Source organism: Fopius arisanus, unplaced genomic scaffold, assembly GCF_000806365.1.
Source record: "Fopius arisanus strain USDA-PBARC FA_bdor unplaced genomic scaffold, ASM80636v1 scaffold00030, whole genome shotgun sequence".
Taxonomy (NCBI): domain Eukaryota; kingdom Metazoa; phylum Arthropoda; class Insecta; order Hymenoptera; family Braconidae; genus Fopius; species Fopius arisanus.
The window spans coordinates 838,231-865,991 of NW_011887769.1; the positions used below are offsets into that span (position 1 = coordinate 838,231).

The 27,761-nt window shown below is 35.9% G+C and overlaps 4 protein-coding genes across 14 annotated transcripts; 2 read left to right on the forward strand and 2 right to left on the reverse strand.

Moving 5' to 3' along the window:
• Nucleotides 1-52: 52 nt before the first annotated feature.
• On the reverse strand, nt 53-9,317 carry SecS (Sec synthetase). Of its 2 annotated transcripts, none has more exons than XM_011303023.1 (6): nt 9,232-9,317; nt 6,677-6,935; nt 5,463-5,736; nt 4,635-5,010; nt 3,594-4,090; nt 53-3,344 (listed from the first exon to the last, which is right to left on the reverse strand). In XM_011303023.1, exons 2-6 carry the CDS (start codon nt 6,788-6,790, stop codon nt 3,079-3,081), a joined length of 1,527 nt encoding a protein of 508 aa, XP_011301325.1. In that variant the 5' UTR covers nt 6,791-6,935; nt 9,232-9,317; the 3' UTR covers nt 53-3,078. The 2 variants fall into 2 exon arrangements, with proteins under 2 accessions (XP_011301325.1, XP_011301324.1); XM_011303022.1 differs by having other exon boundaries at nt 6,677-6,947; nt 9,232-9,298.
• Nucleotides 7,587-24,519, forward strand: Nt5b (5' nucleotidase B). 9 transcript variants are annotated; one of them, XM_011303016.1, is made up of 8 exons: nt 9,651-9,736; nt 11,555-11,658; nt 19,491-19,596; nt 19,662-19,949; nt 20,714-21,236; nt 21,829-22,365; nt 23,048-23,167; nt 23,278-24,519. In XM_011303016.1, exons 2-8 carry the CDS (start codon nt 11,610-11,612, stop codon nt 23,437-23,439), a joined length of 1,785 nt encoding a protein of 594 aa, XP_011301318.1. In that variant the 5' UTR covers nt 9,651-9,736; nt 11,555-11,609; the 3' UTR covers nt 23,440-24,519. The 9 variants fall into 9 exon arrangements, with proteins under 9 accessions (XP_011301314.1, XP_011301318.1, XP_011301315.1 ...); XM_011303015.1 differs by lacking the exon at nt 9,651-9,736 and adding an exon at nt 11,187-11,277; XM_011303017.1 differs by lacking the exon at nt 9,651-9,736 and adding an exon at nt 11,330-11,466.
• On the reverse strand, nt 23,871-26,176 carry LOC105265500 (protein FRA10AC1 homolog). The gene is made up of 4 exons (XM_011303011.1): nt 25,971-26,176; nt 25,652-25,817; nt 24,961-25,120; nt 23,871-24,872 (listed from the first exon to the last, which is right to left on the reverse strand). The coding sequence occupies exons 1-4, from the start codon at nt 26,075-26,077 to the stop codon at nt 24,571-24,573; spliced, it is 735 nt and encodes a 244-aa protein (XP_011301313.1). The 5' UTR covers nt 26,078-26,176; the 3' UTR covers nt 23,871-24,570.
• Hmgcl (hydroxymethylglutaryl-CoA lyase) lies at nt 25,742-27,760 on the forward strand. 2 transcript variants are annotated; one of them, XM_011303008.1, is made up of 2 exons: nt 25,742-26,014; nt 26,765-27,760. In XM_011303008.1, exons 1-2 carry the CDS (start codon nt 25,956-25,958, stop codon nt 27,735-27,737), a joined length of 1,032 nt encoding a protein of 343 aa, XP_011301310.1. In that variant the 5' UTR covers nt 25,742-25,955; the 3' UTR covers nt 27,738-27,760. The 2 variants fall into 2 exon arrangements, with proteins under 2 accessions (XP_011301310.1, XP_011301312.1); XM_011303010.1 differs by lacking the exon at nt 25,742-26,014 and adding an exon at nt 26,167-26,237.
• The last annotated feature ends 1 nt before the right edge of the window (nt 27,761 follows it).

Sequence of the window (27,761 nt, forward strand, 5' to 3'; positions counted from 1 at the left end):
GGTTCATGTTTATTTCAACGATTTTTATATTTATTTTTATTCAATAGTGGTTTTTCTTTATTATCACAAATAAAGGTGAGGTCCATCATCTTTCATTCGCGAATAGCAACTGAAAATAAAGCAATTGTCTCTCCAAATTAATGTAAAATGAGAAAATACTCGCTTGGACCTGAACTGAAGTTCATAACGAATGTCACTAGTATCTTTTTGAAATTACATCCTTAATTGTTATAATTTTTCTTGCTTTTTCTGGGAAGAGCTTGTACATTTATCTCCTAAAATTGTTCTGATGCATAATCTCTGATTTATTCATTTATTTCGTATCTAATTCGTTATATAGGTTTCGAATTCGTATTGTTTTAGTACTACGATTATAAATAGCAGATGTTTTCTCTGCTGTTTTGCAATTTTAATAATGGAATGTCTCGTATGGATTCACTTTTTGCTTTTCCTCCTCGTACTTATTCCGTAGATTTAATATTATTTATATACAATACTCCTTCGTTCAATTGCAAAATTCACCGTAGAGCAATAAATTTTCAGGGTTTTTATACGGTTTTTCATTTTTAAACGTCAACTTTTGAAACTTAGGCCTTTCCAATCGTTGTACAACTCTTCGATGAGCGCAACTTTCATTAATATAACTTTTAATTACCTCATTTCTTCCTCATTGTTTTGGATAAATCGTGATTGTAGTAAAGAGATTATAAATAATATCGTGTCGAGGAGTGGAATGAAATAATTGGTCGAACCAATATATTATTTACATAGGATAATTTTCAAGTACTTTTTGCAAAAATTTTCATTTGTCTGACAGTACTTATTGTATTGATTTATTCTGCGTGTGATTAATTGATCAATTACTCAGTTAACATTCTTTACAATACAGTCACTCGATAACATTATTATTTCATCGTCAGAATTCATTTTTTTATTGTTATTAAGTGATTCGATATCTGCAGAGAAGGGATGACATTATTGCAAAAATACTCACAAAACTGACAAATCTAGAAGAAATCATCAGAGGGAATTGTTCAAGAAAAATTCTAATATTTTCTTCTAAATCCATTAATTCTCGAGATATTGAAAAAAAATGTTAGTACCACTTCCCCACAGAAATAAATCAACTAATTGCATCTACTTACTCCCTTACTTGCAAAGCCACTTCTAATATCTATAAAAAAATAAATAAACATTGTTAACATTGATAAACGTAGGGATAAAAATTTGAGTATTGAGCTAGGCTTAATTGAATTTAAATTTTGTAAACATTATTAGCACAGATATAACTAACAACGTGTAAAGGCTATATTCATTCAAATTAATAACAAATTTCCACTATCTAATGTGTTCTATAGCTTCTCAGCCATTGAGATTTCAATGCTCAATGATCCATCTAGTTCTCACCTAGGCTCCAGGCCCTCTTTCTCTCTCTTCTCTGCTCACCTAATTCATGCAATATTCCTACCTCTCATTGAAATTTACTCTCTACCACTTTTTTGTTTAATTCTCATTTCTTAATTGTTTAATTTTCGGTTTAGGTTTAGTAGAGCTAATTCTTTGATGCGTGTGATTAATTTTAATCTCTAATCCTAAATGCAGGCGACACTCAACGCCTCATGCTCCCTTCATTATTTTTCATTAACTCTCTGAGAAGGGAAATGAAAAAATACGACAAATCGACCATTCAATTTCTATGTACCATTAAATGTCGATTGAAATGGTAATGAGTAGTTTTGGGAGATAATGTCAGACATTTTTGGTCAGGAATTTCCTCAACTACAGGAAGATCCTCAGATATTCCCCTCTAGAGCCTAATTCCCCAAGTTAAATAAAAAAATAACAAAAGTGTAAAATTCGATTTATCGCATTTTATCACTTCCCAGGAGATGCATCTATTCTGACGGAGCAGTAATCAAAGTGGAGTGAGGTAAAAAAAATCTACGCTAATTATCAACCTCCAGAAGCTGTCTAATTAACTGAACCCTCTCGTTTTATTCCAATTTACAATTCATTGTGTCGAGAAGGAGCGATATCCATTTGTGAATTTATTTCGTGTCTTTCTTCATTTTTTTTTTCTCAGTGACTTCACCCATAGATCTAATTCTCTCGTTATTTTTATTGCTTACGCATCGATCTTTATCATTTGATTTCCAGTCGGTTTCACTTAAAATTGTAAAATAGAAAACTATTCATACCCAGGTAAAGTAGTGAAAAAAGCCCTCAACACTGCAATTACCTCTAGAACAAGGGCTTTTAAATCGAAGTAATGAGTGAGTGATTTTCTGACAATTTCTTCTCACTTTTCCCTAGCCCCTCACCAAAATAATTCCATATTCAATAAAACCCCAAAAGTCTCATCGTATCCTGCCGTTCCGTCATTTTCACCTGTGAAATAAATTCCATAGAAAATCCCAGTATTTTCCTTGAAAATTCACTTGAATTTCCATTGGAACTCTCTAAAAACTACAAATAACTTTTTAATCGCCCTTTTCGCTAATTTGATTGTACATTCGATAGAAAAAAGTTGAAATATTTTGATTTTTCTGTTTGAATTTTTCTCAAGAGATTTTTCATCCATACAGAAAGTATCCCAAGAGAATATAAACATAGAAAAATCCAAATCCACTGACTTTTTCCTATCCAAAACTTGTCATAGAATCATCCAAAAAAATTAATAGATTTTCCAGAGACTTCGCCCCGAAATTTGCGAATTGTTCTATAAAGTGCACTGTACTGAATTATTTCATACACGTGAAAATGAAATAAAAATGCAAAAGGTGCGTTAGAAAAAAAATTGAAATGCCGAATTACATACAATTGTTTGACAATGAAACTCAATCATGAAGATTAATAACAAATGAGTGTTGAGAGAACGTAATAATGGTGAAATCGTTAAAAATCGTCGAGCGACCAGCGCTTCGTCCTCTCAAAGCGCACCTTTGAGCTCATTTTTCCCCAGATTTAATTAACTCGGTATCTCAACGCAATTGGACAGACCAATCAGCACAGAAAATTCATCATTTACAAGTTGATGTTAATGTGCTGATTGGACTGGCCAGTTGCGTTGATTACGGTTCATTTTCGCAGGCTGTCTTTGCTACTCGCTCGGCTGGTGGACGCGGTGGAAGATTCACCAGGTCCACCAGGATTGCTTGCATCACCGTTGATACTCGAACCAGCTAGAGAGGCTGTCGGTGTTACAGGGGCTGAACGCCTTCGGACTTTCGTCAAGGCCTTGTCCAGACGTTGGATAAATGCATCAACGTCCAAACGTTTCATCCCCAGAGCTGCAGCTGCTGTCAGATATGGTATTGGGTAATTACTGTTGTGGGCTCCCCAGCCTACAATCAAAATTCATTACAGAATTTATTAATTAAGAATCTTCAAGTATTTCTAAAATAGATAAAACTTATGAGTATTTTTTTTCGTCGACGAACGTCAATTCGATCAATTCGATAAATTCGATCAGTTCAACCACCAACGGAAGAATTTTATAACTCAAAATAGAACTAGTACAATCAGTAATTGAATTGTTTTAGTTTTTCATAAACAAACTTTCTCAGAAGGAAATTATTTAACTTGTCGATTACCCTCGAATTTATGTGATACCACGTGTTTAACATCAGTGGTAGTTATAACTCTGGCCCCGCTGACGTTCCTGACGAACAGCATGGAGCCCAGCATGGTGACTTGCTTGTGGTCATGCTGATGACTCAAGCACTGAAGTGTCATGCCCATTGATATGGGATTCCCCTTGGTATCTAGGAGTCTCTCCCCGTGCCTTGTGGCCAGTTTCCCAAGCTCCTCTTTCAGATAAGCGTACATCTCCTTTCTCTGGGCTATCAGCTGCTTGTACCCAGCCATTCCTAGACTCAACAATGTTATCATTACGTCCATCGTCGAGCTCGCGTTTGCCCGGCCTGGATACATCTTTGAAATTCGATCTAGTAGGTTTTTATCGAATGAACCTATCACTGCACCACCCACTGGCACCAGGAAATTCTTATCTGTACTTTGGACAAATGCATCAACTCGGCCTTTCCTAGATGCCTCTTGGATCAGATGCATGCATCTGGTACTTTGTAATCTGTTGGAAAATAGGAAACACTGATTACTAATTTTTTACGTGATGATCGTGAGTTTAATTAATTCATTGATTCAGTAGTCAAATGGCAAAGACGAATTTAGTCGATTTTATTACCATTATTATCTTGAAAACTATTGATTTATGGTGGAAACATGAAAAGATTTTTTATGTAGCTAATTAAATTTCCGACAAAAACGATTTGCTTACAGTTCTTTCTACAACTGATATTTTTCAAAGTATTTCAATCTTTACGAAAACTAAATAAACTAAACTAATTCTTCTAATGTCGCTTTACCACTTCTTTTTTAAGTCATTGATTTCAAATTGTTATTCAACGCCTATAGCGAGGCAATTATTACAACAAATGGCACTAATGAAAATAATTAGTAGTACCAATTAATAAATTCATAATTCATAATGAATTAATTTTATGGAAATTCCGGAAGAGCGCAAGCATTTTCCTAGAGGAATCATCAGAACATCAGTTACATTTAAACTACTGAAATTGTATGTTACTCATTACGAAATGAATATTGAGTCTTACCCATAAGCATTATTGACCAGATGTGGAATATTATACTGAGTGCACAATGCAGCAATAAGATCGACCGAATCACAGGCCCTTGGGGAGAAACAACTTGTCGTCGATAATACACAGGCGATGCTTTCTCCTAACGCAGCCATTTGAGATTCTAGTCTTTGCATATCGGTCTTCAATTCATCGCCGATAATCTGCATCTCGATAACTATCGGCTCCAATCCCGCTGTTATTATCGATTTGAAACTGGACTTTTGGTCGATTCTAGGCCAAAGGACGTATTTTGCTCGGGGTCGGTCCTGTTTCAGAGTGAGCATGCAGAGAACGAGACTCATCCCTGTGGCCATGGGAGAGAGAAAGCATCCAGCTATGCTTTTCACTCCTGGAATAGCGAAATCCCCGTTAAATCAAGTCTTCCAGGCATGACAACATCAGAATGAAATTCTAATGATGGAAGACGACCAAAAATATTCGACGATTAGCTTTTGGTAAATATCTCAGAACCTAATTGAGACAGCAAAATGTCGTATGAGAACTTTAACTAGAGTAAAACGAGAGCTACAAAAAAGGCTTATCACATTTTGTCGTATCTCACGTGGATTTCCAGATATTCTTCATTAATTGGTAGAACGAAAACGAAAAATATTCGATGATTAGCTTTTGGTGAATATCTCAGACTCTAAGGCCTACGGAAAAATGTTGTGAGGACCTTTTTCGTAGAGCGCAATGAGAGCTATAAAAATGTCTTTTCACTTTTTTTGCTATCTCGTACAAATTTTGAGATATTCAGCGTTCTGAGGAGTGATACTTCAGCATTAAATGGAAATCTCTTACCCATGTATCGAATTACTTCGAGGACAAGTGCATTAGTTAGTTTGTACATTAGACTGCTTCCTGCAGCTTTCGGCTGGACTTCCTCAAGATCCCCGGATCTCCCAATACCGTGCCCCATTCGAAAATGACGTCTCGCAACGAGATTCGATACTATACGTGACTCGCGTTCTCCAACACTGCAATTCAGGGGGAAATTGTTGCTGTCCATTTGAGATAAGTCTGAGAGGAATGCCTCGATTGTTGCATCGTCCCATCCCTCTTCTGGCCACTTTCGCTGCATTTCCGAACAATTTTATTCATTAATTACGACGGACTCCAACGAAATAAGTGGCAAGTGGCATTTTTCATTTTTCAAGTTTTTTTTTTCAACAAATTTTCGAGAAACGGCTCTCAAAATTGACATGGGAAAATATACCGATATTTTTTAATTGTACCCATTGATAACAAAGCTAGTAAAATTAATTAATTAGTAGAATTTTGAAAAAGTTTAAACATATACATTATGAATGGTTCAAGCGGAGAATGTGTGACACATGAATGTAACACCAAAGAAAATAAAAATTATTATTATTATTATTATTATTATTATATCGTTTTGAAGTTTTATTATTATTCAATGTCTCACAAAGTTTCATCATCGTTGAAGAATTTTCCTACGTCCTCCGCAAACTTTTACGAAAATTTTCAAAACTTTACCAAAAATTGAGAAAAATAAACGCATCGCTATAAAAATTTGTGAATCATTAAATAATGATAAGACATAAAATTTATATATTTTTCTACGTAATTCTGGGTTAACGAGAAATTTCCAGAAAACGTGAAAAATGATAAGATATCGGCAATAACGCCTTAAACATGATTACTCCTTAAACAGCAAATGTCAAAATGCATTTTTTATCAAATATCCAATCATAGTGCGATAATTTCGATCGCGATTCGATTAAAACCGTTTTCTCTCATGATTTTATACATTTCCAGAATCAGAGAAATTTTTTTAAAAAACTAAAATGCCACATAATCAATTGTTGAAAGGAGAATTTTTCTCAATATTTGATAAATAATTCCAATAAGAACCCTTTCTTCTTTTAAGATGAATTTATTTAAAGGTGTAATTCTCGCAAGAAAAAAAAAAGATAAAATATCTAAAACTATTTTTCTTTTACTCACAAAGGAAAAGTTGAATGAGAAATGTCTACTCGTGAAACTCTACTCACATGTTCGATAAAATGTCGAATAAGGTTTTCCCTGGTTTTCTTAGCATTCAATCCCTGCTGCACATACGTCGAAGGGATGAGCCTCTCGGCCAAGCTGAACGCCTGATTGTTCATCCTCAATATCCCCCAAATAACTCGAATCCTTTGTAATCCTTCAGTTGATTTTCCAAGTGCCTCACTCCAATATCACCATACCTCTCTCAATCCTCTTCACAGTCTCTCAACCCTCTCGTCCATAGTCGCCCATTAACCAGAACCCCTAATTCGATTACTAAAAATACCACTAACATGAGGGAAACGGACTGTCTTTGATCCCAATATCAACGGAGATCGACAGGCTAAATTCTTCAGGCACGAATGCTTCATCATTCGCAAATAGCTAAAGGGTAACGAGCCTTTCATCTAAGATATAAGTTTCTAAAGAATATAATTGAATTGAAGAGAGCTAGAGTAATTTTTATTAATACGTTTTTCTACCTTTCTTTCCACTCTACAGCTTAAGTTCTTGGTAAAATTTCGCTATCTGTCTTAGATTCCGAGATATTTCTCAAAAACTCGTCTAGAGAACCAGTCGACGTTACCCTTTATCTCTTTGTGATTTCATTTGAGTACTTGATCCTTAAAAATAAACCAAATTCATCTGAACTTTCAATTTATGGCTTTAAATATTTGATTATAGTATCTCACTCCCCCAAACGCAAGCTTAACTAAAATATTGGTGTGTTGCGGATGAATAAATAACCAAAACATCATTTGCAGGTGTCATAAACATTTATTGCAATGAAAATCATAAAATCAGATACAAGTAACAAGAAAAATGAATAAATGTGTATAAAATAATTATAAACATCGTGTACTATTAAATTGCCAAACTGAAAATAACGCAGTTGCACAGAATAAATGCAAGTGAAAATTTAATTTTAAGTAAGGAATTATTTAATTATATTAAACATCTCATTTAATTCCACAGAAATTACCAATGTCTCGGTATTATTTATAAAATTTCCGGAAAATCAAACTCCATTTTATGTCATTATTTTTAGTAATAAATATATATTGTATTTAAAATGACGGACTCAGGTAGAAGTGACGTGAAAAATTGAAGAAACATCCAAGAAAAACAGTTGTGTTCAAAACAATAATAAATATCGTGCATACCAAACAGATAAACTATGAAAAAAGATTAACTAAACCCAAAGAAAATTCCTCAATCCATTTAATCAATTACTTACAGTCACATTAGAGGAAAACTTTTGTATTAAATCATGGATTCAATGATTCATTTGATCATGAATTCATTTGAGATGATTCGATAATTAACAAATCTGTAAGAAAAATTCGTTCATCACCTTTACCAATTGGCTACTGAATTTAACTTCTTTGATTCAATTCATCAACGAAGATGTCATGGGTTTTTAATTAATCTCTCGATCATCCAGAGTGTGCAACTGGTGACTAATTCAGTAAATGACAAGTCTAATAATTATATTGAGGCTGTTATCATTAAAATTTCACATTCTTCAGCAACTCGACTTTCCTCTAGATATATTTTTACAAATTTAATAGTAGAATATTTACGTTCTGTCAGTCTCCATGAGGAGACGTCCATTAAATAAATATTGAGAGCAATACCAACTTGTCAATTAATAAATAAATCAATTGAATTTTTGTCTATTCCAATGGCTAGAGAATTGCCTAGAGAGATTTCCAACAAAAATTTACTGTTAAAATGCAATTGTTTTCCTATTTCCATATAAACTTAGCACAAATTCCAGGAAATCCACAAGAATTTTCCTCTAAAATTTTTCTCTACCCTGCCAACAATTAATTTCGAGTAAAACGATTGTGGACCAAAAACATAATATTGAATTCCCCTGAAACTCCAAACAATTACCTAACTCAACCAATTAATAATACCAGTGTGTACCCCAAGGTTATTAATTAAATATCCACTTGATTTTTCAATGACACCGCATTGTGCTCTCGATTGAGTTTATTCCTGAAACCACCTGAGATTCCAGGGCACCCTGAAGGTTATGTGGCCCTGAGTATCAATACCTGAAAGTCCTTCCTCCCCTCCCAAATGACTTTTTAAAAAACCCACTAAAACCCTGAAAAAAAAACCTACAAGTCCCCCTTTCGAAAGAAAAACTCGGAAAACCCCTCCCAAGATACTTTAATAGATGGGCTGGGTCTTAAAAATCCACCCAATGCCACCTCCCCTGAAAAACCAATTTAGACCACAACTATAAGCCCACGATTACACGTGATTGGCGACAATTGTCACAGAGGTGAAGCCACAACAATAAGCACAAGTGCAAGCAAAACAGATGATTAATGAACCCCCCAGTTCCGGGTATATGGTGATCACCGACTGACGTGAAAAAATTGACGTGTCGTTGTCTCAGTCTAAACCCCCTGAATATATATATTTTCTCGTTTATTCTAGGTTATCCTAGTGGGTAACATTAACAACGATACCAAACGAGACTAGAACATCGAGGTCACCCCCAAATCGGATTAATTTAAGTCAATGTAGGATACTCAATACATACTCCCACTAAGTAGTCTATTCGCCACGAGTCGTTTGGTTGTTTTGGTTGTCGAGTTTTTCTATTCAATAGGCCCCAGTGGATCACGCCAAAATAATTCCCGTAATCAGTCAATCTTTCTTCACTTTTTTTTATTAATCCTCTCACTCGCACTTCTGCTCGACCTGACGTACGGAGAATAAGGCCCGTTGCCTTGGTGAATGTTGGGACATTTTTGAGGGCTTTTTTTTAAAATCCTTCTTCGATTTGGAGGTGAGCTGGGTGTTTTTTTTGTTTGTTGGGCGAAATGAAGGGGACTTGTGCTATCGCGGGGCTCCGAATTTTACCTCTCTATATGGTAACACCTCGGGTTGTGAACAACCGACAACTACGTGCTTCTACGATATATTCAACATCACCAACATCACGAACGCCACCACCAACTTACTCAACCGCCGCCTACACCAGCCAGAGACCACCTAACGGAAATTCAAATCGTCCTTTTATTCGTCCCTCCACTATCCGCCAGGTGCGGTATCTGTTTGTTTCTTTCATTTTCATTCCACTCGAATTATTGTTTTTTCTCATTCCACTCGAATTATTGTTTTTTCTCATTCCACTCGAATTATTGTTTTTTCTCATTTCACTCGAATTATTGTTTTTTTTATTCAACTCAAATTATCCTTTTTTTCATTTCCTACGACACTACTCTTCGAGGACCTGCCTTTCACCCAAAATTAACGTTTGTTGTTTTATTTTTTTTAGTTTTCTGGCAAATTGTTGATCGGGTTCACCCAAAACAACACACAGTTTTCGAATTTTATTATTATTTTAACAATCACGAAGTTTTATCAGCGTGAAATAATTTCACTGGATTTTTTCTGGATTTCACTGGAGTTTTGTGGATTTTTGAATTATTAAATAATGACGAAATCAATCGGCTCAACGATTTGGTAGAAAACTGATAAAACTGGTTATTTTCGCTTAGGGGGGGCAAAACATCTTTAATTACTTGTTCGTTTACTCTGATAACCATTGTGATGTCTTGGAAAAATAACTTTGACTAAACTCTGTTGATTAATACGCTAAATTCCGGTTAATTGCGCTGAATGTAAACAATAATATTTATTTTCATGGAGCCTACACGACGGGTTTTCCTATCCGTACGATCCTCATAATCTCGTCATACAAAAAGAAGAAAATAAAAACAATTTTTATATTTTGCAAAAACCATAAATATAAATTCAGTAATACACTAAATTCCAAGTAATTATTTCAAAAGTAAGCAATAATGTTCGTTTATTCATTGTATTTTCATCACACATTAATGCAATGTATAATTGTTTACTTTCCAATAATCTCAAACGATTATTTCTGTTTTTCCCGCGCTTCTGGTTGCATAAAAAAACGAGTCTAATCGCGTCCTAGATATCAGTTCTTCAATAAAAATTCAATTATCCCTCGCCGGGAGCCGAAATTGCCATCGAAGTTTAAAATTCCCTGACTCCCTCCAAAACCCAACTTCAAAATGAAATCTAAATTTTGCCCGCACAGTGTATTCCACACATCACTCATCTCCACAGCCAGAAATAAATTCCATCGTCACTCGAGGTCGACTAATTGCCAGCCACGCGTGTCATCCATATGCGAAAAAAAATGTTGTCTTCACAATGACGTCGATTGCGTCAATAGCGAGTGTCATCTGGCATGGATACGACATGCCGTATGACCCCAGAGTCCCCTCGGTGGATTTGACAGCCGTCCGAGGCCCTCAACCAAAACAAACTCAGGAAAATCTCAGTCGTTACCTCCACCAGCATTCAAACGCCTTCGCGCTCCCCCGCCACCTGCGCACTCCTTCTGCGCACTTCTCTAGTTTCCCCTAGTTCCTCTCAAAGACACATCGGCGCTACCCTCACCCGTTGTGCCCCCATTTCTCTGTAAATCTCGATGACAAGTGACTTGTTCGTGTATTCGGTGTATTTGCTTATTTGCTCGGGCCAAAATACAAGTGTAAACTGTCAGTCATACCGAGTCAGTTGTCAAACCGGTCGTCTCCAGAAACTCGACGTAAGTGTCATCACGTGGCTGAAGATCGTATTTTATTGCTGAATTTTTCGTGAAATAATGACTTTTTACTCATGTACCACATTTCTTATTTGCTTCTGAGAATTTAGCACAAAGAAAGCTAGACACTTCATAATTGTGGGCTTATCTTTTATGAATTATTCATGTGCACTTTGTTTATGAGTTGTGATGGTGCGAAGAGCAAGTTGTCAATGTTATTATATTGAGGAGAGTACTGGAGAACTTTAGATGATCAATCTGGATTTTTCTTGGTTTTTAGCTGATTATGGATCTGGAGAACTGCAAAGCGCAGGGAGATCGATCTTCGGGACACCATGAGGATCCTACAGGACACAAGAAGTGGTATCGACAGGCTAGTCAAAGGTAATTGAATTTTTCAATTGTTCTGTTGTATTTTGGTCGCAATTTTGAAAAGTTCACTCCATGTTTAGACTTAGCTTCTGTTTTTGGAGAGTATCTTTGAACCTGTTAAAGATAACGCATCCCCGTGAGGAACTTTTTTGCAGCTGTTACTTTTATCTACAAAAGTGGTCTCTACAAGTTTTTCATGTTTCCTTTGGATTCTGAGATTAAGAGATATTCGTAGAAAGCGATCTGCGAGTCGAGGTTATTTCACGCTGTAGAATCTTGCTACTGAACAAATTAATCAATTCACTCATCGATAACTCAGCCTGAGCAGAGTGAAATCTCACCAAAAATATGTCATTTTGAAGATATTCTCTTAATCCTTAAAATGACACCAAATTCGTTCGAATCGCATCATTTTGTCATGAGATATGTCAGATCTGAGATGCTGCTTGTTTCCTCTCTCTTTTCACATTTTTGCTGTTTTCGTTTTCAATTTGTGTTCGCCTCGTTTTTAATTTATTTTGGAAACTCTGGTAGGCGCCTCTACTCGTTACGCGCAGTTATCGTCGCCCCTTCCTTCCATACTGAAATAAATGGAATCCCACCTAAAAATACAACTCGCGAAATTAAAGTTCTCGAGAAACGAAGGCTACTTCTCAGGTTTTTTAAACTTATTTATCATGCGTCAGCATGAAGATGCACTGTTTATCCAAAATATGGGGAGTGTTGAGACATGTTTGTTTGGTGATATAAGAAAACGTTTTGCGTCATGGGATTGAGGCCGATGATTCATTGATAAGGAACTGAAGTTGCCGGGAGGCGTAAACATGTAGAATGAGGTCTTATGTTCATACAGATTCTCAATATTCCTAAAAGATTTTAATCAACAAAAAATTGCTGCGATCATTCATTGAGTCGATAATGATTTGCAGAGGAATTCACACCTGTGTTATAAATTAATTCCCAATTTTTCAGTAAAATTTCAGATAAAAATGTCTAAGAAATTTTGTCGTTGAAAATCTAAAATTTCATGGAAAACTCCTGAGAATTGTAAATTACTCGTTAATTGTTCACTAAATCATATCACTAAAACCCGGAGTTTTACTTAGGGATTTTTGCCGATAGTTTTTGATTTTTTGTTTTGATTTTTTAAATGATTTTATGGGAAACCGGGGATCGGATTGACGTGAAAAAATTTATCATTTTTTGATTTTACCATTATTCATCAATGATCAATAAATTTTCGTAATCGTACGTCTATTTTCCTGAATTTTTTAAATTGATGTGATTATCCAATGAAGCTTCGTGACATTGAATGATCATACCAATTTAATTAACCGTTTCTCAGAAATTTGTAAGCAACTTGAAAAATGAGAAAATATCGTTAATAAATCTTCAAGGCTTCAGCGCAATTTGAAATACCACGGAAATATCATTGGCGATAAAAAAATTACAGTCATTTCTTTGAGGGTGCCATGGAATCATATTTCCTGGAAAATTTTTGAAAAGGGACGAGTTTTCAATTGTAATGGCAGTGAGGTGAAAATTTCCCAACCTGATGGAAATTTATCCCCGAAAATTTCTTGATTGTTTCATAATTTCTGTAACATAATTGAATAGAAAAATTAACGACTTTATAAATTTCCAGATTACTCCACCAGAAAAACAATATAATATATAAACATTCAACACTAAGATGTTGAAATTTCAGTGAAAGTTGAACACGATAAAAATTTCCAGGAGTCAGCCTTGCAGATGAACTCCAGAAAATAAATTAAATTTTCCACCCTAAAAAGTCTGTAAAGGTTAAAATCGATAAAATCGAAGACATTTGGAATGCACTTTCGATTTCTCGGTAAAAATATTTTTCACTTTCCCATTGGCGTTGTCTCGCCAGATTGTAAAATCTGCGTTGAAAAAACTCGATACTCGTTCGATTGACCTTTCCCCCGTTTTCTGAGGCGCCTTATCGTCTTTGTCTTGACGGGATTTCGTCGCAATGCGAGGAAACTGGTCCCCAAGTACGAAACACTCGTCATTCCAGTAGTGGTGCGCCAGCAAGCCAGTCCTTCCTAACAGTCACTCAACAATTTTAATTCGTTTGATTCATTACCGATAAAAAATTACAGCACGAAATCGAAATCGATAAGACCATGAGCTTCGATATCTTTGTATCGCCCACGGAAAACGGTAACCAATTGATTTTTGTACAGCTGTTTGTGACGGCTATTCCTCGCTGGAGAATTTAATAATCATTTCATGAATATTCAGCACCACCTGCTCTGACGGACAGAAGCTTCACCGATTTTGGACCTCATTACGATGAATTCACCAGGCTGCCCTATAAACGAGAGCTTGGACACAGGTAAAATCACGCGATGATGTTAATTGATTTTTAGATTACCCTGTGGGAAAATCCTCTGGAAATTTGTGATGTGAAAGCTGACGGTTTACCAGCGATTCATTTACTATCTTCATGTTTGCAAACTCTTTTTTTTTTAAGACTCTGATTTTTTTGTCTCTATGACAACTACAATTATTGGGACTGGTGACAATTTGGGGACAGATTATGTGGGAAATTTCGGTATTGACAATGGAAATTTTACCAGATGATCTACCAATTTTCAATTTATAAATGTGACATTTTCACCCCCAAAATCATAATTTTTAGAGAAAAATATATCATAATGTTTCAGAAGAATCGAGGACTGAATCTCTAGTGAAAAATCAGAATGATCTTTGAATTTTCACGAAAACTTCGGGTTTTGGAGATTTTTCCTCTCGAATTCACTCGATCATTTCAGAAATTTCACATTTTTTTTAAACAATATACATTTCGATTCTTCACTAGACTTCTCCTCTAACATTTCTCTCCATTTCTAGGGAACAATTGTCTTCGCTTCTTGATCAGTTTGAAAATTAATGAAATAGATTATTTATTGTGTAGCGAGTTTTTGAATTCATGCTGTCTTGGAATATTTAATTAAATTATCAAAATGAAATTAAATGGATTGCAAAGCAGAGAATTTTTATTCAAACGAGTAATTGCTCTTTCATTGCGTATATTCATTTTTCGTAAATAAATTAGCAATGCCTTTTCGAATGATCATCTGAGAAATCCTCTGATATCAACTGTATCGAAACTATCATAGGAGCTCAAATCAAATTCAGTTGAAGTAGAATAAACCGCGCCAGCGCCAGAATTCAAAAATTTCCAAAGTACACATTTTGGTTAATCTTTCCTAGACATCAATGCAACAACTATTGCTATTATTTCCATCTTCCATCTCACTCAACAAGACATCAAAATAAATTTTCCAAGCCACCATTGAACTATTTCATAACATTTTTTATTCAGTTATGGAGAAAACACTTTTTTTTTTTAATTCACAAATTAATTCAGTCTCAATTCATATCGCCGGCTAGGGTTCAACAATATTTACATGTGAGGAAAATAAATGATGTAATATTACTGATACATTAGCCTGTGATTGGTGATGAACTCTGAAATTTATTGAATATTAATTGTCCTTGAATTATTTTTGGTTCATATAATATACAAAATGAGAGAGTTAATTGTGATTGATTCCAATATTTGCATTCGGAGCAAAAAAAATCAAATCAAATGTATTAATAGGATTTCTATTAGTGAATAGAGAAATTTAGGATCATCTAGCAATGGGAATATTTTAATCACGTATTAGATATAAATTCAGTTTTAGTCGTCATCTTTTGCAGAATCTTGCGACACTGATAAACTGCTGTAACGAGCCACGAGACAGATAATTGAGCCTCGTGTCTCGATATAAATCAGGCGACAGAAAATTTCCGAATCCCCACGTTTATTACCGACATACTTACCCTCCCTCCGTATTTTTTTACAATAATTTTTTGGAGGTCGAATTATTTTGGCTCTCCAGGACGTCAATCGTCCTGGGCACTTCGCCAGGATAAAAAACTAGATGTACCGGGGAAATTGAGTACTTCCTTCTGCAACATTTCCTCGAGATTATTTTTCGACTTACCATTTTCCGAGGGATAATTTTATTTTAGTTTTCAGGGATATCACGTGAGTTTTATTTTCGTCTGCAGTTCAAGTTCAATTATGTTATCAGGCGCTACGTCTTGTCATTCCGTCGTTATCGGACTCCCTGCAGTGAAATTTCACGGAATTCGTTAGTGGAAAATTTAAGAATTGAGAGGAAGATATTTCGAAATGTCAACAAAATTTTATAGCGAGGTATAAAACGGTTTTGGTCGTCTGAGTTTCTGCTCCCTAAATGAAATGGCGATTTTTTAATGAAAACGGTTACTGTAAAGCAAATTAATTATTGCAAAAAAAATTATGACCAAAATTTTGCTATTCCCTTTAGTTTCGCTAATTTCCACAGGAAATAATCCAAAAGTCAAAATTTATCAAATCCTTCTAGCCCTTGGTTTTTAAATGTCAGAAGAAATCTGGAATTTCTGGAAGTTTTTATCACTGAATTTAAACCATTCCTTCAACTAAATGATATAATAAAAATCAACTGAAGTTTCGACAATTCAGGTGAAGATATTCTTTAATTTGTGGTTTCTGGAAATTTTAGAAACTTGGAGTTTCACCGATTTTTTTTCTCTCCAACAGAGTTTAAGGAGTTGGTATCTATATATTTTCATTTTTCATAATTTTTGTAACGTTCTGGGTACTCGTGGGTCAGATTCACGTGAAAAAATACCGTTCTTTGGTTTTATTAATGAAAAATAATGAATTTAATAAATAAGTCATACATTTTCCTAGCTCTGCATGTATTTATCTAAATTTTATGTAAAGTTTCGTGAATTTTTGCAAAAGTTTGCAAAAGTTTGCAAAAGTTTTCTAAGAACATCGGAAAATTCTTTCACTGGATTAAAATTTAAAAGTATATTTTTCCACCTCAATTTAATCAACGGTTTCTCCGAAATTTCTAAAAAGCTTAAAAAACCAGAAGATATCGGCAGTTATTGCTTAATATAATTTTACAAAAATTAATTTAATCAGCATTTTATTCACATACTTCCCATTTCTCTCAATTTCACTTCACACTTCTCCCGAGTTATGAAGGCAATGATGTTTACTTCACGCAATAACTATTTTGATAAAAGATATCAACTGACGTATGTCCGCCATAATAATTTATTATCCCTGGATGAGTCAATGTTTACCATTTTTAAATGATGAATGCGTTGAACTGACGGTGAGTTCAGATAGTACCAAAAAATCTTCAGGTAATTGACAGCGAGGAAGTGCCACACGCAAGGGCAAGGTAGAATAATCCATTCTGACCCACCTTTTCACTCATCGCGTGATAATTGCCTATTTCACAAGATATTCGTGCAGTCCTGCACGTAATCTGTGAGTTTTCACTCCGCCAAAAATATCTAGGGTATTTTCAAGATTCTTGGGATAATTGGACGAGCACAATTCCACACGTTATTTATTATATGTCCAATCTTAAAAAATCACTGGCAATTCGATTAAACTCTCTCTTTTAGGATCATGATGATGATTATTATTATTGTTAAGTTAATTGATTTTGTCAATTATACCGGGTTTAGACATTTTTTCTTAACTAAACAAAAGGCAATTCTTCGATTTGTTCGATTTTTTATTGAGGTCTTCGATTTTTTATCATCTTGGGATAAAAAATATAGGGGAGCGCGGGGTAATATGGGCATTTTTTTATTTAAATGAGATTAATAACATTTATTATAGCATTTTATTACTTGCTAGTAATACTGCCTAAAGTCCTTCTCAGACTGTGTAATGACTATCGAATATATAATCATATATTATTATGATGGTGATGATAATGATGATAATGATGATGATAATGATGATGATAATGATGATGATGATTATTATTATTATTAATTATATCAAAGTGAATGTCAAATTAATACATTGGAAAGATCTTCACATGACGACCAATGAACTGGGAATTGTTTTTCGAATTTTGCAAGAAATTAGGGAAAGCTCGAGAAAGAATGTAACTGGAACCAACCAAGAAATCCAGGAATTCGGCGATTAATCAATCGATTCCTTTCATCCATTACGAATTTATCAACGTAGTTCCAGCTTCAGTGATAATTTTCTTTTAGATTTCACTGGAGTACTGAGTCATTAGACATTACACGCACTTCATTGCTGAGATAATTCCACATCATCGTCGTCAGTCGAATGAAATTGCAGTGAATTCGCGATCCTACAATAAACGTTTAGGTTTCACTGGAGCACTAGGTCGTCAATAATCTCCAGTCGAATGAATTTCCAGGGAATTCCAGGACCTCGCAGTGGAAGGAACCTATGCGAATCTAAGCATGAATGTCTTCATAAAAAACTGGGCCTCAATTACCACGCGCTAGGCCCAATCAATCGATCCTCTTTATCCATGAGAAATCCATAAACACAATTTCAGCTCCAGTGATGGACGTTTGGATTTCACTGGAACACTGGGTCATCAGACACTATACCCACTTCAATGTCGAGGTAATTCCACCTCATCCTCTCCAGTTGGATGAGTTTCCAGTGAATCGCCCACCAGCTCAATTCCCCCACATACCCATCCCCGGAAGTACAGATCCACCTCTCATTCCATTTATTAAAGAGTTCGCTGGCTCAAGCACTCAGTAACTCTCTGATCATCGACGAGTGCACTTGAAAGTTGAATCATCAGATTCTGAATCGTCCAACGATTTTCTACGGATTGACCCCAGTGAAAAGTCTCTGCTCCACTGATTCATCATTTTTTCACTTTACCGTCGAGTTACGTCAGTTAAGGAGTTCCCACCGCGAATCGTCGACGAGTACTTACTTTCTCATTGATCAGCCTCTCTATACCGAGCCCCTCTTCACTTATTGAGTAGTATGAAGCTCAAGGACAAGTGTAATGACGTTTCAATGCAAAGTTCCAAGTTCGTTAATCCCCAGCGATTTGCGCCAAACGAGTAAGTCCAACTAGTCCAACGATTTTTATTCTTTTCATTGCTCTATTTTCCACACTAGGACAATGCCATTGTCAGTTTCTTATTCTCTTTGGTGTATTTTTGCGCAGTGAATTAGTCATTGACGGGAATAACATTATTCTCACGCGCTGAGTGCATTTTTCACAATATTTTCAGAAGTCACTAGCAGCTGCTGCCTTTCAATACAGGTGATAAACGATCGTTTACTCATTTGTGAGACACGTTGGATTCTTTCTGTAGTAATTTTATCAATCGTAAATGAAAAATTAATTTTCACTCAACCCGTTTTCTTCGGTTTATTTAAATTCTTTCATTTCAAATTTATTATTTACTAAAATTATCTCGGAATTTTGGAAATTATGTAGACATGATTTTCACATTTTAGGGGTGTAGCAAAATTTTTTTGAATACACGCTATATTAATTCATTTTTATATTTATTAATTTATCTCAAATTCTCTCTTTGCAGTGGAAAAACGAGAAGTTTATTACAATGCATTGCTTTTGTTTTAAACTGTCAACAAATTTGTAACATTAAGAATTTTTTTGTGTTCTGTTCTAATTTGAGATATTACGAATAAAAATATCCGAGTGTAATGAACTCATTGAATTCTGTTATTTCGTCACTAAAGTTCACGTACAATCTATGATATCCAATGGTAATGCTCTCGTATATATTTATGCATCCATAGAAACAATTGAGAAACGAAAATAAAACGCGAATAATGACTCGAGTAATGAGACTAGAGTAATGTGAAGGAAACGTTGAAAAAATGAAAGAAAAACAAAGGAAGAAAAACATGGGCTCTCGTGTGAGCTTGTATCGATGGGCAGATAATATTACAATGACGTCTCGTTTCTCAGAAATGACAAGTGTAACCGATACGGATCATTCGATTTGCCTGTCACTTGGAGATCCTCGGGAGGAATATACGGATTTAATGGGCCCCAGGCACCAGGCTAGAAACAGGTTCCACTCTCATACCTTCTAATCTCCAATAAATGATGACTTAATTAACATTTTTTTTGTCGCAGAATATTCGTCAATAGGAGTCTCCATCTGGAGAACATAAAATTCTATGGATTTGATATGGATTATACACTGGCTGAGTACAAATCACCTCAGTATGAGCAGTTGGGCTTCAATTTACTGAAGGAGCGTCTGGTTTCGCTGGGATATCCACAGGAGATTCGTGCCTTTGAATATGATCCTAGCTTTCCCGTCAGAGGCTTGTGGTTCGATACTCTGTATGGAAACTTGTTGAAGGTCGATGCTTATGGAAATATTCTCGTTTGTGTTCATGGATTTGAATTTCTAAAGCAGTAAGTTACACGTGGGCCTAAATATCTATCATTTTTGACAGTAATGAGTGGTCAGTCAACGTTCAACTGGAGGATTATCCTTGAATCGGTGAGATATACGGAATTTTTTGTCGAAAATTCCTCTGATGTGTGGAGAGCCGCCAAAAAGGCATCTAGTAAAGCTTAACTGTCTCGATTAGATTCAGAGATATTCCTCGAAAACCTGACTATTAGCTAAATTCAATCGTTTGCATATAAGGAAATTCGTTTTGCGAATCCTTTTTCTCAAAAATTTTTTGCATTTTTCCAAATGAACATCTGTATTTTTATTTATTCCTCATTTGTTTGGCGATTTTCAGAACATTTGCATTTTTATTATCTAATCTTTCCCATTGAATTTTTTATTCCTAGAAAACTTTGCAATTTAAAAAAACGAAAATATTTGTAGAGAAACTGAAAAATTGCCATTTTTAGAAATTCTTTTTCTTATAAAACCCCTACAAAGAGATGAATATTCGTCCGTACAATTAACTTCGTAAAAATTTTATAATTTCTCTTTCAACTTTCCATGTTTTATTAGAGAATACAGTAAATGCAATCGGTTGCCGTTATTTCAATTTAAATTTAATAACAAACGCGAGTTAGTGTATGGAAATTGTCACCATAGAGGCAATAACTTCATGTCTCAATAAAAAAATTTATAGAGAAAGGAGAACAATTAACTAGCAGTTTTAATGAATACAATTAAATGAATTATGGATTAAACTTCATGAATTTGTGTGTAGTTCACAAGTATACGAACTCTACCCCAACAAGTTCCTTCAGCTCGATGAAAATCGCGTCTACGTCTTGAACACGCTCTTCAACCTCCCGGAGACGTACCTAATCGCCTGCCTCATTGATTTCTTCACAAATTCGCCTCAGTACACCCGAGAGAAAACAGGAGTAAAGGAGGGAGAGCTCACTATGAGTTTCAAGAGTATCTTCCAGGACGTGAGGAACGCAGTGGACTGGATCCACATTCACGGGGACTTGAAATCAAAAACCACTGAGAATCTTGAGGAGTACGTGAAGAAAGACGAACGTCTTCCCATGTTCCTCCGGAGGATAAGAGAGAGTGGGGCCAAGGTCTTTCTTCTTACAAATAGTGACTATGTCTTCACTGACAAAATCATGACGTATCTCTTTGATTTTCCTTATGGCGCACGACCTGACGAGCCGCATAGCGACTGGAAAACTTATTTCGATACTATCGTCGTCGATGCCAATAAACCATTGTTCTTCGGGGAGGGAACCATCTTGCGGCAGGTGGGTCATCATTAGTTTTAATCAATGGATGAAAATGAAATTGAATTTTCACTAAAATGAGTAATACCGAAAGCAACGATATCCTTTGGATATCTCTAGTCTCTGAAAGAATTCACATATCTCTTTTACGTTCAGAAATATTTCTCGAAAACTCAACTAGAGAACAAGTCGACTTTTCAAACTATCCATCAATTATTGTTTTAGATTTTTATGGAAAACTATGTGAAATATTTAGAAATTAGGGAAGACTGTGGTGAATTTATTAGCAACAATTCAATTACCACGATTTATTTTTTATTGAGTGAAATTTACAATTTTATAAATTCATTTCTTCGATCTGAAGAATTCATGAGGATGCGTTAAAAATTCACGAGCGAAGTAGTATAAGGATACGTGGAATTCTATATTTTCCATATTTGAATTCGGGTATTTCGATTGATTTAAATTATCAACTTGCTACGAATTGATAATAAATTTGGCATTTGCTTGGTTAGACTGAGTTCTGCGAATAATTGACTGTTTTTAAATGTGCAATTCGGTAGTGGAGTAGTTAAGAAATAAATAGAATTAAATATTTTTTTGTACTTGACAGGTGGACACAAGAACTGGAGCCCTGAAATTGGGAACACACAAGGGTCCCCTCCACACAGGTGAAGTTTACTCCGGAGGATCCTGTGACGTATTCACAGAGATGATTGGAGCCAAAGGAAAAGATGTTCTCTACATTGGTGACCACATCTTCGGAGACATCCTGAAAAGTAAGAAAATCAGGGGATGGAGGACATTTCTGATTGTTCCTGAACTCGTGCAAGAGCTCCACGTCTGGACTGACAAGTGCCAGCTATTCGCCGAACTGCAGAATCTCGACGTTATGCTTGGGGAGATGTACAAGAACCTCGACAGCAGCACAAAGGAAAAGCCTGATATCTCGAAACTCAGGGCTTCTATCAGAGACGTCACTCATAAAATGGATCTGGCTTATGGTATGATGGGGTCATTGTTCAGGTCTGGAAGCAGACAGACCTTTTTTAGTAGTCAAGTCGTGAGGTACGCTGATCTGTATGCAGCTACGTTCCTGAATCTCATTTATTATCCCTTCTCGTACATGTTCAGAGCTCCTGCCATGCTGGTAAGCCTTCCTCATTTTGAATTTCATATTGATTATCTTGCAAATATTCTTCGACCTCGCGGGGGGCGTTACAATTTTCATTATATACTAGTCCGGGCCCTAGCTACTTTACATATAATTAAATCCAATCAGTTTAATGTTTATTAAAAAATTGAATATTTGATATTTTTTGGATAATTATGATTTCCTCCGAAAACAGAAAAATTGAACTAAAGTTGAAATTTAGATAAAATACGAATATCACATTTTTACGTTCAAAAGCCGTAAAAATGACATAGATCATCTTTTTTATGGCTTACTTAATGGCCTTTCATATCACTATACAATATATTACCTCAATAGGAAAGGAAGAGACAAATCATTCTGAAAGCGGAAAAACCACGAGCGTTACGGACAAATCATTCACTAATGAACTCTTAAAATTCTCTTAAAATATCGAGGAATTTCCTAATCCAAAATTAACATTTCACAAAAAAAAAAACGGGGGAAACAGTAAATTGTGAATCAAAATGTATTTCATCGGTTCGGGTCCTAAGTGAATGTAGATAACAATGCCCTAAAAATAAGTAGTCAATTTTCAATGAAATCTGATTTTTTCGCGACACTGTAAGAATAAGAATGCAAGTGTAAGAATTTTTGAATGTTACTCGACCATTTGAATGATTTGCCAATGGAATTTCAGATGCCACACGAGAGCACAGTGGCACACGAGCAACGTTTCGTAATGGAGACCCCAATGATAAGCAGAACAAGGACATTCAAACTCTCGTACGAGGATGAACTGCAGAATCACCCAGCAGCCGTAAGTATTTATCCAACGTGCAACTATTTATTATAAACCAGAACTTATCCTTGGTTTCGTCGGTATTTTACGTTTTTTAATTTATTTTATTTGATTTCTCTCGGATTCAGAAAGCCCTGGAGGTTGAAAATAATGTTCTAATTCCCCATGCGAGACCAGAAACCCCTCGTAATGTGACTCACACGCACGACGAAGACTGCAGCGACGAGGACAGCGACTCCCAGAAGCTGAATTCACGAAAGTCTAGCAACAGAAAGTCCAGCTGTAACTAATGCACCCTGAGCTATCGTTAATTTTTCTAGAATCTAGATTTTTCGACTAGTGGAACCACAAAAGTGAGACTGAGATAGCAAAACCAAGTTTCTTGATTATGAAAATTAATGAAAATAAGTGAATAGCTCATTTTCTGTCTGCGTGGCTCCACTGGACCATCCGTCAGCAATTTTAATTGTCTGGTTTTTTTTTCTCCCTTTGAATATCTCAATTCACTCAAATTATCGACGTGCCAGTTATTGATGAGAGATTTTGGATTTTAATGGTTAGATTGAGGTTTGTGAATGATTTATCAGGTGAAAGTATATGTTTTCAACTTGTCATCATTGAAATCCAAAATTATCTCAATTATTTTTTTTTAGTGTACATAAGTTGACGATCGCTAGACGATCCCTTTTCCAAAGTACAACGAATGATTAGTCTTTTTATTCTAGTTCAGCCACTAGACGTAACTTTTAATACAAAGAGCATCTTCTGATGATGAATAAAATTGCAAATTGAAGGGTTTGACGTGCCTAATTAAATAATCAAAATTCTATTCGGTTTTTACATCCAGTTGTAGACTCAATTGCTCACGTTGTCACGTTCAAGCCGACAATACTAACGGATTAAATTGTATTTAGGCCTTTAGGTAGGTGATACGATAATTAAATATTACAAATATTCGTTGGATATCCTCATTGCAGTTATCGAGGGTAAATGAGATTTGATGAGTGAAAATTTTCTTTTTTGCGTTATGATGAATTAGTTATCGCACAAATTGTTGAATTAATAATGAAAAGTTCAGTACTCTATTGAAATTCAGAATGAATTATCGAACCTACAGATTTTTTTAGTTCCTTTTTGTAGAGTTTAACAAATTCTGTAGTGAAATTTTCACGTAATTATTGCACAACGTTAACGTTACGTTTGGAAAGTAAGAATATCCGACCAATCAATGGATCAACGATTAGTCACTGATTTCTTGGTGAAGATGGATTTTAAGTGCATTATTCTCGTATTAAACTGTACAATACCCCAGGACTTGTATAGAAAATACCTTTTATTTTGAATAAATTAATATATTGAATATAATGTAAGTTTGTAGAAGAGAGGAAGAATTACTTATTTGTTTTGATGAAATAAATTGTTTATAGGAAAAGATCGGCGAGGTACTCTTCAAACTCTTCCTCTCGAGATTTCTCAACTCCTTCCACAGGTTTTCCCTTCCATATATTGGTGTCATCTGTCTCAGATGACTGCGAATCCTCGGGTTTATCACCGTTTTCAGCCACGACTTTAATTGCAGTTTCAGTTCCAGGGGATTCATTTGAGCTTGAACTGATTTGTGATTTATCTGGAGAGGTTCCTAATCTCTTCAGAGCCTTTTGACGCTTTACCTCTCGTTTTTTGGTTTTGTAGTTTAGCTTCTCCGAACATTCCGGACATAATCCTGAAAGAAAATTCATTTTATAGAATATTTTGTAGACATTTTATTGAAATTTCACTTTGGAAATTATATGGAAGATACTTCAACATACTCAATTTGACTAGTGCATTTTTCTTTTCTCCGTGCTCTTCGTATCCAAAATTCACTTCCCAGGACCTCAATCCATCTTTAACATTACATTTCTTGTTCCCACATTCAAATTGTCCCTTTCCCACGACTACCTCTTTCTCGGTTCTCCATCGAAGAGCTACCTAGATAAAAAATATCAATTCAGAATGATAATTCATCCTTGTTAAACCAAAAATCGAAGAATTCCGCAAGAAAAGGGTAAAGTGATGTAATTTTTGCTATTAATAATCGATTTACTCGAAAACTATCGATTGAAAGTGAAAACATTCAAAGGATTTTCCTGCAGTTAATTAAATTTCAGAGAAATAGTAGTTCTCCATATTTCCTCAAAAAATCACTAATTTACCAAATCAATCGCTATTTATTAAAAAATCACAAGTATCGACTCCATTTCACTCTACTTCTTCATTACTGCAATGAACGTCTAGATAATTTGTGTTCAAATTCTATTCCTTCCTCCAACAAATTCTGTGAGATATTCGTTAATGATACAATAGATTTGGATTTTTACGTTGAGATTCTGCTCTTGAGATTTTTCCGTCAAAATAATTAAACATGGATGTTCAAATGACTTAATGTAAAAAAAATCCACAAGTGGGTATTCTTTTCGATAAAAGCAATTGACAAGAATTTTTAGAGAAAGCTCAGTATACCTTGTTGTGCTTGTAATAACTCAAGTCACAGATGCAATACTCCTTGAACAACTTATCATAATACTTTCTGGCAAGACGATTCTCCCAGGTGTCTGCCACCTCCTCGTCCTCCCAGAGGAATCGGTGATTTTCTCGGATGACGTCATGATCGGTCTTATCCCGGGACCTCGAATCATTCAAGAGCTGTTTGAGTCACGTACATTTGATGTAAATTTCGACACCAAATCACTCTGAATCACAAACAACCCCGATAAGCCGGATTGCGTGGTGGAGAGTGAATGTGTCGATTTATTGGTAGTGGTTGATGATTTCTACATACGTGTCTCGTCTGAGGCTATCCAGGGATTTACCGCTGAGCAGAAGGTAATCATTTATGAGCTTCTTGTGTCTGTCGTAGCCTGAGAGATAAGCGTAAGCAGGGAACATTTTATTTTACTATTATGACGAGTGACGACTGGGATGCAATGTGCAATCGACGAGGACTTTTCTTACTGTTCGTCCTTCAGTTTAGAATCAGCTGTTTCACTGACTGCACTCACACACTCTTATAGCTTGGGCGGTATTTTATGTAACGTCAGTTATTATGGTATGCACCTCACCAAATTTCCGGATTTGAATTTGAAAATAGCACATTTTTAGCGTTCGATTTGATTTTTTGATTTTCGGGGTAAGAGATATTTGGGTAGCTTCTTAGTCAGAGTTTGTATTGCTACATCTCTTGAACGGTGATGTGGGTGTCCTGAGGAAGACTAAGTTAAATTAAATTACCTGATATGGAAATATTCATTGTACGATAACAATACGTAAAAAATAATAATACGTGAACTTCCAGGAGAATTAATATATCGACCATTTGATGTAAAAGTCTTCCTCAGCATACTTAGAGTAAAGTGGAGAAAATCGAGAATATTGGGAAGCTAAGGTTGGAAGTCTTCAACACCGAAAAATAATGGGGGAACATTGAGAAAGAACATTTTAATTATGTCACCCGAATTTAATTAAATAAGTAATTAAGTGTCGAAAGTTTTAGCACAAAGTTGTCACTCCATTTCTCATCCATGAAAAAAATTTTAGCTCAGACAAGCACATTTGTCTCTTGTCTTTTCACTCCAGGAAAATGCTTTTCGTTTCTCCACTACAACGCCTAAGAGTTCTTCAGAGGAGCACCGTGAATCGAAAGCTGAGTGATTTTGTCAGGGTAGTAGAAGTGGGTCCTCGAGACGGTTTGCAGAACGAAAAAACTGTGGTCCCTACCTCGACGAAGATCTCTCTCATCAACAGGCTATCCTCGACTGGTCTGAAAACCATAGAGTCAACGAGTTTTGTCTCGCCAAAATGGGTGCCGCAGATGGGGGACAGCTCTGAGGTCTTTACCTCGATCACGAAGGCTCCGGGGGTTTCGTACCCGGTGCTGGTGCCGAATCTGAAGGGTTTAGACGCAGCGATCTCATCAGGAGTGAAGGAGATCGCAGTCTTCGGTGCTGCCTCCAATACTTTCTCCATGAAAAACATTAACTGCTCCATCGAGGAAAGCCTCATACGCTTCCAGGAGGTGGCAAAGGCGGCCTTAAAGGCTGGGATCAGGGTCAGGGGGTACGTCTCCTGCATAGCAGGTTGTCCGTACGAGGGCGAGGTCAAGCCCTCGGTGGTCGCGAGGGTCTCGGAGTCGATGCTGGAGGCAGGATGTTACGAAATTTCTCTCGGGGACACCATTGGCACTGGCACTCCTAGAATCATCACCAACGTCCTCAACGAGGTGAAGACAATCTTCTCCCGGGATCTCACCCTCTTCGCCCTTCACTGTCACAATACCTACGGGCAGGCTCTCGCTAATATCTTCACAGGACTTACTCTCGGGGTCAGGGTGTTCGATTCCTCTGTTGGAGGACTTGGAGGCTGTCCTTATGCTGCTGGAGCATCTGGAAATGTTCCTACGGAGGATCTGCTGTATTTACTTCAAGGGGAAGGGTTACAAACTGGTGTCGACTTCGAGAAAATCGTGGAGATTGGTGAATGGATCAGCAAGCAACTTGGGAGAGATAATCAGTCCAAAGTCGGAGTTGCTTTAGCTTCTCGGAGGAGGTGATTTTTACAAACGTACAAATTCAAG

What these genes read in the sequence shown, in the direction of transcription:
- SecS (XM_011303023.1), bottom strand. Translation starts at nt 6,790, where the DNA reads ATGAACAATCAGGCGTTCAGCTTGGCCGAGAGGCTCATCCCTTCGACG. An exon ending in TTCGACATTTTATCGAACAT is followed by an intron (nt 5,737 to 6,676) that starts GTGAGTAGAGTT and finishes TCGGAAATGCAG; the next exon opens with CGAAAGTGGCCAGAAGAGGG. An exon ending in CTGGTCAATAATGCTTATGG is followed by an intron (nt 4,091 to 4,634) that starts GTAAGACTCAAT and finishes ATTTTCCAACAG; the next exon opens with ATTACAAAGTACCAGATGCA.
- Nt5b (XM_011303012.1), top strand. Translation starts at nt 9,515, where the DNA reads ATGAAGGGGACTTGTGCTATCGCGGGGCTCCGAATTTTACCTCTCTAT. An exon ending in TATCGACAGGCTAGTCAAAG is followed by an intron (nt 11,659 to 19,661) that starts GTAATTGAATTT and finishes TTTTTGTCGCAG; the next exon opens with AATATTCGTCAATAGGAGTC. An exon ending in TCAGAGCTCCTGCCATGCTG is followed by an intron (nt 22,366 to 23,047) that starts GTAAGCCTTCCT and finishes ATGGAATTTCAG; the next exon opens with ATGCCACACGAGAGCACAGT.
- Hmgcl (XM_011303008.1), top strand. Translation starts at nt 25,956, where the DNA reads ATGATTTCTACATACGTGTCTCGTCTGAGGCTATCCAGGGATTTACCG. An exon ending in GATTTACCGCTGAGCAGAAG is followed by an intron (nt 26,015 to 26,764) that starts GTAATCATTTAT and finishes TTTTCACTCCAG; the next exon opens with GAAAATGCTTTTCGTTTCTC.
- LOC105265500 (XM_011303011.1), bottom strand. Translation starts at nt 26,077, where the DNA reads ATGTTCCCTGCTTACGCTTATCTCTCAGGCTACGACAGACACAAGAAG. An exon ending in GATAGCCTCAGACGAGACAC is followed by an intron (nt 25,818 to 25,970) that starts GTATGTAGAAAT and finishes GAATGATTCGAG; the next exon opens with GTCCCGGGATAAGACCGATC. An exon ending in GTTATTACAAGCACAACAAG is followed by an intron (nt 25,121 to 25,651) that starts GTATACTGAGCT and finishes TTTTTTATCTAG; the next exon opens with GTAGCTCTTCGATGGAGAAC.